The sequence below is a fragment of the Thunnus maccoyii genome, chromosome 3, assembly GCF_910596095.1.
Source record: "Thunnus maccoyii chromosome 3, fThuMac1.1, whole genome shotgun sequence".
NCBI lineage: Eukaryota > Metazoa > Chordata > Actinopteri > Scombriformes > Scombridae > Thunnus > Thunnus maccoyii.
In genome coordinates, this window is record NC_056535.1 from 32,829,046 (window position 1) to 32,837,616 (window position 8,571).

The window sequence follows — 8,571 nt, forward strand, 5'->3', positions numbered from 1 at the left end:
CTCTTGTTTCATCTCCTCCCACAAATGTTCCCGCTTCGCTCTCTTATCCAATCACTTCAAAATTCAAGATGTCACTTTCCTTTTTTTTTTTTTTTTGGCATCATCCAATAACAATAAAGGCCAAAACATTTTTTTCTCTTTTCACAGATCTATGAAGGAGCCGATCACTAATCTGTGTGCTCTTTGATTACCAATAGTGAACAGTAACTGAGTACATTTACTTGAGCTGTACATGAGCTCAGTTATGAAGTACTCGCTACTTTATACTTTTACTCCACCACATTTCTGAGGAGTTTAATGTACTTTCTGCTCTGCTGTATTTATCAGAAAGCTGTAGTTGATTTTACATACAAAACATACGCAAAGACATAAAAAACAAGGCCTTGCAACACTGTTGTCTTAACTTATTGTGACTGATTGTACCTTCTCAAATTGGAGTTTTACTAAAATTCATGTACTAATAATAAAGTTGTAACTTGTCTCTGAACAAAACAGAGTCCTGAAACGTTTATCAGGAAAAACAAGTTAAAGAAATACTTTTGGAGATATGTTTATTCCCTGTCTGAACAGGTTCGATGAGGACATCGCTCTCATGTCTGGATGTAAATATGAAGCTACAGCCAGCAGAAAATCCACCTGCCATCACCTCTAAAGCTCAATAATTACATATTGTTTGTTTAATCTGTACAAAAAGGAGTAAAAATGAAGAATAATCAGAAATAGTCCAACACATAAAACCTTGTACAACAGCTAGTTGTCAGATAAAGTCAGGCTAGGTGAGAGTTAGATCCATGACGACAGACTGATAGCTGCTGCAGCACCTGATGAGGAGTCAATGAATCATTTAACATGAACTTTGACCTTCCAGAAGAACAATCACACAACTTTAGGCACATTCCACCGTGTGATCCATTAATTGTACGTTACGACTGCAGGAGTGAAAAAAGAAAAACAGGACATTTCTTTTTCAATATTATAGTTTTTTTTTTTAATTACATCAAATATGAAAAACACATCCATGGTTTCTGATTTTACAACTGGAAGAACACAATCAAAGACTGTTTACATTTGAGCTCCGTTCATGGTTGTCTTGGCAACATATTGATTCAATAGTAATGTACAGGTTGATCTGAAGTTACTGTTGACTTTTAAACCTCCTGTATGTGTACTTGTTAATAGTTTACTAAATAAATTCATTCATTCAATTTACTATCTGAAGCAGAGAGGGAGCATTTCACACCAGGGAATCAGGCGGTCGAGTCATGTTTTGCTGATTTGTCTCACTGTGACAACGTGAGGATTTACAGCCTGAGCAGGGAAGAGAAAAAAAGTGTTTTATACTTTATAGGAGCTTTTCTGCCCAAAACAAAGCTTGTTCAGCAATTTCAGGTTAAACAGCGAAGACAAAATGTGTTGAAAGTCGAATGCCGGGGGAGGGGGGGTTCAGAGGACGCTGGGATCGTCCTGGGCGACGATGGTTTGGTTCTCCGGTGATGGAGGTGGAATGTTTCAGGAGAAGAGCATCATGGGCCGGCGTATAGTTGGGTCGTGTTTAGATGAGCATTAATGTACATGTGACAATTAAACTGGAAATAAATTACAAGAAACAGGAGTGGAGTGCGTCTGACAAAAAAAAAATGAAGGTAACTGTCAATCAATGTTTGTATTTCTGAATGTTATCAGAAAAGGAAAATAACCCAAACATTGTGTGGAGTTTCTCTATTTCCCTTTGTGATAAAATTTAGGAATAATCTACGCCGGATAAACTGCACAGAAGACCAAACAAACTCTCGCTTAACTCATGATGTCATTATCAAACAGCCGAGTTGAAGTTCAAATGAAAACATTACAAAAGTAGCTCAATCGGTGCGGACAGCGTTTTGTCGTCAGCTGAAATGTTCGGCATGTTTATTAACGCTTCATTCAACTTTTAAGATTAAGGTCATTGTTGTGTGTGTGTGTTGATGTGTGTGTGTCACTGCTCGGTCTGCTGTGTGTCTGTAATGGTGGAGACGGCTCCCTGGCCCTTGCTGACATCACTGATACACGACCACTGACCGTCCATCGACTCCTTCCACAGCGTCACCTGCAGAGGAAACACACACATATGAAGAGGAGCGTTCGAGAGGCTCGTTTATAGCAGTCAGACATCACAGACACAATCACTACAGTCTGTTTATAACGTGACATCTGCCTGAAAACCAAATGATGAACAACAAGTAAAAATTCAAAGTTTTACAAAATCAGAATTCGCCCACAAAATGATGCCTTTTAAAGGACCAGTTTGTAAGATTTAGCAGCATCTAGTGGTGGAGCTGCAAATTGCAACCTACTGAATACCTCCCCCCCCCCTTCCAAGCAAAAGTATTGAGCTCATTGTCACCAAACAAGCAAACATCATCAATTTTGATTTGCTTATGATAAGTAACATTGATGCTAACGCTAGAGACTTTAAAATGTTTTTAGTCTGGTTCGTTAGCTAACATTAGTGTTAGCAAGAAGGCTAGATAACATTAATGTTACAGCCTACAGTGCTGTTGACTAACGTTAGGTTTGGGCCACGCAGCGTACCTCAACCTGAGCAGCGTGTGTGTCGCTGAACTGCTGCCCGCTCTATCTTTCTATATAGAGTTTGATAACGGCCGTCAATAATAGAATGTTTCATATAATTACATTATAAATTTCATTTATATTTAGTTTAGGCAGAAAAAGGTTAAGAAGCGTGTGCTCAATTGTGAAAAATAAATAATATGTGAGGTGAAGGCGGCTTTCTGTCAGTGGGGTCTGGTTGGGGCTACTTCTGTGTACATCCTCACACAGGAAGTTTTTTTTAAAAGAATTGATTATATTGATTATTTGCCAGTTAAGCCCCTGCTGTCACCCCTCCGAGAGAAGAAAATCCCTCCAGACGACACCAAGTTCCCCAAACGAGCCAAACTCTGACAAACAAACAAACCTCCAAATCTCAGGAGGGAAACTGACAACAAATAAGGAAAATAACACCAGATCTCCGTCTGGAAGCAGGTGGAACAACAGGCAGGAGCCCCGCTTTGAATTAATATCACAGAAAGCAACAGGAGTCGAGAAAAGAAGCTCTGTGTGTCACCGACTCCAGACGATGGAGTTTCCCGTCAGACAGGCTTCCTGCCCCGGCTGCACCGCGCAGGCTGATCACAGTGGTGACACTTCATGTCTGTGGCATATTCTACAGATATAGACATTGAAACTGCAGTGAAAGGTGTAGTGTTGCTGGTATGACGTCAATATGAGTATCAACTGATCATTTTCACTGTTTATCTTTGCTGAGAACTGCACGTGTCAAGCAGTAAAAATAGATGCTGTGCGGCTGCTCTAACCTGTAAACATGGCCGCCGAAATGAAAAGCAAGAGGTTCCACGATGCACACACACGCTGCTGACAGGCTGTGTGTCCTGACCATTACTGAGCTTAATGCACCAAGTAAAATAAGCTTTTTAGTCCCAAATCTAGAGGATATGTTTTCAGTCTACTAAATGATGCAGTGCTGGATAGTTGAGTCTATAATATTATTTCATTTATGCTCTAAACCTCAGCTCAGATAAATTTGGAGATGAAATAAAACTTCAGCTGAAGTTTGTTCCAGAGCTGCATCAATAAAGAAGAAATATTAACCTCATTTAGGCTTGTTGGACAATACTTGTAGATACTAGTCTGTAATTATGTGAAACACCTGAGGCTGTGACATTCAACCCATCAGACCTACACTGATGAATCATTAAAGTTTGACTGGTTTTAACTTGTAGGAGATTTGAATATGACATTATCCTCCAAGCAGAACTTTTGCTAAATCTAATTATATCAAACCCATGATTATGATCTCATAATCACTATCTTATGCTGCCATCTAGTGGTTTATACTGAAGGCCCCTCCTAAATAAAGTCTTAGTTGTTTTATTATTATTGTAGTTAGAAAATGTAAATAATTATTACAGATGACAGTGTTTACTGAGGTGCTGATTACTGTATTTATTTTGATCTCGGCTCATTTTACATTAAAAACTGCCCCAAAATTGTGTAAAAGCCCCAATTTTTTAGACAGTGGGGGCAAAAGTTGCCCCCCAGATATACTTTAAATTTCCTTCTCTGCCTTGCCTTACAATTACTTAGAATTTCTATTTCATATTGCATAATATTTGACCACTTTCTGCTTCGTTACATTTTCTCTTCTTCGTTGTTATTTGCTCCGTTGCAGGAAACACAAACACAGGTTCATCCCAAAGAGGAAAAAAAATCATCATCATGTTTCCTGGCAATAAATCAAATAAGCAATTTGGACTCATACTTACATTTCGGGGGAAAAAACAACAGTTTAATATATTATTTTATATACACTTTACCTTGTTGTCTCCTCCAGAAACAGCCAGTATATTTCCAGTGATGGACCAGCTGACGTGCCAAACAACGTCGTTGAACTTATGGAGCAGTTTGGCCGTCCAGGTGTTGCCTGCAGGGTCGTCACACGTCCAGATAAACACGCGTCCGTCCTGGAAGAACATGGAGAAGAAACTCGTTACTATATTTTGATTTTGTTGACATTCATCATCAGGGAAAAAAAATAAAAATCATATGACAGTAGACAAAACCTCCTCTACAGAAGCTCAATTTAACATAATTACTTCAGGGTACTTAAGAGATTACCAGACTAATCAAGACTTCATTCAGTTATTTAAAAAAAACAACAACTGCTGACAAAGAGGAGAGGAGTCTGGCATGTTAAGGAGCTAAAAAAAAGTGTCTCAGTGTAAAAGTCACATTTCTCATCCCTTCAGTTCCATTAAATCTCACCTGAGAGCAGCTGGCGATGGTGCTGGTGGGAAGACCGATCGAAGGAGCCCAGCCGACGTCTCTCACCCAATCACTGTGAGCCTCCAGCTTCTGATCCTCCTTCCACTGACCGTCTTCCTCTCTGGAGATGGGAAGTGATAATCAGTGACAGTTAAACCATAAACAAATAGACTTTCCTGAATGACAAACTCAGTCAGTGTCAGTCCACCTTAGTAGTTTTCCCAGTGTGTTAAGAAATACTCATATAATGCCTGTAAATGTACTTCTAAAACCCCCCTATTTTCCTTCAGGTTTATAATTTCATCAAAGTAACATCTTTAGATTTGTTCCTTACACTCATCATGTAAGTAATGCAACCTTTTCTAAAAACTGTAAATGTTTTGGAAGGCTGTATGATGTAAAAGGACACACGGTTTTCCCCATCTTACACTAGTAAAATACTCCACAGGAAGTCTACTGAACAATAACTTACTTCCAGAGTTTGACCAGGTTGTCGCAGCCTCCGGAGACGAAGCGCTTGACGTAGTTTGGTTTCTGTCCTGACGGCTGGTCGATCAGGCTGCCTGGAACCACAGCAGGAGCCCAACTCACTGCATTACAGCCAATCTGCAGGAAATTTACAACTGGATGAATAAACACGATCTGAGAAGAACAGCATGAGTCCAGCTCACTGTATCTGATCCTCATTATGCTCTCAAAGCAAATGTAGACAAACTGCATGACAGAGTAAAGAATGCTGATAGACAGTGTAGCAGACATCTCAAACATTCAAGACAGCATTTCATCTCACACAGTGATAGAAATGAAATAGAAAAATTAAATTATTTCATGTCTTTGAGTGACTAAATTACACAGAACCCTTTGAGAAACTCACAGTATGTGCGTTGCTGATCTTCTTGACGTCCCACTGCTGATCCCCAGTAAACGTGAGAAGGGAAATGGCTCCGTCTGAGCTGCCGCAGGCCAGGATCAGACCAAAGTCATAGGGACCCCAGCAGACTGAGTTCACTGCAGACACACAAAAGTAGAGTTAAGAACCAAAGACCAAAGTCTCAAGAGACTCCAACAAGTTCAAAAAAACAGCTACCGTTACAATACAGTAGCTAATGGGGATCGAAATAAACAACACTGGTTTTACTGAGGGATGAAGTCACAAATGCACATGTGGAGAACCAAATGTGAGGAACCAAGAAAAGAATTTTGAGTACAACGTTACTACAGCCGTATGCAGCCAGAGAACCACCGACCTGACGACTCGTGTCCCGTGTATTCATACATCTTGTCCCAGGCTCCGTTCTCCTCCTTCCAGATGATGACTTTACGGTCGTAGGAACAGGAAGCCAGGATGTTGCCAAACATCGGGTGAGCCCACGCTACCTGCCACACGGGACCCTCATGCCTGCACAAAACAAGAGAGCCAAATTTAGTTCAAAATCCTCGACGTGAATCAAATTATGTAACACAAATATGCCAATAATGGAATGGTGTTGGGTTTTTTTTTACGTATTACTGCAATTTTAGGTTGTTTTATAGTTGTTTTTTTTACTGATTTCCAAAAAGAATTTAAAACGATTTATTTATTTGTCGATGTGAAGTGACTGACCCCATTTTTTCAGCTTTAGCTCCCTGGTTTGGTTGAGGAAACCTTATTTTCTTACCCTCTGAGGTCTGCTACCAGTATCTGCCCTCCGTTTCTGACATCAAAGATCTTCACAGTGCGGTCAGAGGAGCAGGTGGCCAGTCGAGTCCCGTAGTAGTCCATCTGAGCATCGTGCTGAAACAAGACACAACAAAACATCAAGACCTGAAGTGACAAAACAATCTCCACTTCCTCTACCTTTCCTCATCTTTATGTTTTCAGTAACACTGACAAAACTAGGATCAAACTTCTAACACAATAATCTGTTGAATGGTTCCAATACACAATTTTTACGTAATTTAAAAAATGCCACTAATGAACAGTGTTGCAATGCAGGTTTGAAAGACAGTTTTCTAAATCTATATCCATGCGTCTGTAAATCACAACGACACTCGAAGAACAATGTGTGATTGTACAAATGTTTCTGGTGAGGTTTCCCACAAACATGAAGGACTTACAGAATAAACAGTGAGTTACCCTGAATTCACATATGACCTCTGATGATGTATTAACCAGAGAAATGAAGCCATGAGAGAAGATTAGAGGGAAAAATCACTATTTGGTGGAGCTGTTAACAACTCATAGACATCTGAAATGTGACCCCGACTACACACTGCTTTTTGTAAGACGTTAAAAGCCAAAAAAAGATGGAAACCGCTGGTTTCATTTTTAACAATGTGTTGTATTTTAAAAGCTTGTTATATTATCCATTGTGTCAAATCTTCATCTGAAAAGTAATTTCAGCTGTCAAATAAATGTAGTGGAGTAGAAAGTACAATATTCCCTCTGAAATGTAGTGGAGTGGAATATAAAGTAACATTAAATTGAAATACTACAATACAAATACCTCAAAATTATACTTATGTACAGTGCTTGAGTAAATGTAACAACACTGACTGACAAACATGAGACATGAAACTAGAAAATCCAGATTAACGCTCAGTTGTAAAGATACTTGTGTATTTTGTGTTTAGCTGCAACAACAAACTAACCTTTATATTCTAAGTTAATAACTGTCTCTGTAATGAATGCTAACTGTAGCTTCAAACAAACAGCTGATGCTAAACGTCAAAAAACAACTTACGATCATGTCCTCATGAGAGGTGTCCACCGTGTTGATAACGGAAACCTGAAGTTCACAAACACATAAATTAGCGTTAAAATGACACAGAAACAAACATATTGCTCTGTTAGCTCTCGGCCGTTAGCCACTCTGCTAACAGCTAACACGTCATCAGCTGCCGGTAACCGTTAAACAACAAACGTTAACCGGCAGTTTCACCTGCAGCTTAAAATTGACGTTATCAGACTTACCATGACTGCGGCGGATCCACAAAACTATCCCTGATTTTATATTTAGTTTAATGAATTAACCGGGTTCAAAAACTGATCCGACGTGGCAACAAGTCCAGAAGCCGCTTCCCACTAAATCCGCCGACACTTTCCACCGGCGGAAACAACAAGTGCGAAGCAAAGGTTCCACATACAAAACTATACTTTGCATCTGATAACTACCGTTAGCTAAATGTTAAAGATCCACTCCAGACATGTTTTAAGGTGTATATAAAATACTCTGGTTTGAATAATAATTTGTGTCTGATACGGTTCCTTCACAAAAAGTTCAAATATCTCATTAAAATCCTTAAAATGACATATCCTCCTTCTCCCTCATTAAAAGTCTAGAACCTATGAATATGTAAATAACAGCCATCATGATTTCAATAAATGTCATTGAATATGAAGAATGCATCAACATTTATTTTTTCATTTTTTAATAAATACGTTTCAAATTTAACACAGAACACCCTCTATGTATAAAATGTGCATATGTTGAACAAACATATAAAAAAGCTGAAATATTAACATTTTGTTGCATATTCTGGGTCAATTTCAGCCTAAAAGAAAGATTTTTAGGGTGTTTTTACTGCTCTTGAATGTTAAAATGGGTCAAATTTGAACAGTAGAATTAAGAGATATTTAGCAGAATTTTTCAAGAAATCACTGTTGTCTATTTTTGTTTAATTACTTTAAGAGAAGGAATTTGATTGAGAGATGTATGTATTTATTTAGTTTAGATTCCCTCTCCACCCTCCCTACCAGCGGACGTG

At 38.9% G+C, this 8,571-nt stretch overlaps 1 protein-coding gene across 1 annotated transcript; it reads right to left on the minus strand.

Moving 5' to 3' along the window:
- Positions 1 to 1,146: 1,146 nt before the first annotated feature.
- On the minus strand, positions 1,147 to 7,915 carry sec13 (SEC13 homolog, nuclear pore and COPII coat complex component). Its single transcript, XM_042406329.1, has 9 exons — positions 7,778 to 7,915; positions 7,548 to 7,592; positions 6,483 to 6,598; positions 6,072 to 6,223; positions 5,699 to 5,832; positions 5,297 to 5,430; positions 4,825 to 4,945; positions 4,377 to 4,523; positions 1,147 to 2,086 (listed from the first exon to the last, which is right to left on the minus strand). The coding sequence occupies exons 1-9, from the start codon at positions 7,778 to 7,780 to the stop codon at positions 1,976 to 1,978; spliced, it is 963 nt and encodes a 320-aa protein (XP_042262263.1). The 5' UTR covers positions 7,781 to 7,915; the 3' UTR covers positions 1,147 to 1,975.
- Between the last annotated feature and the right edge of the window lie 656 nt (positions 7,916 to 8,571).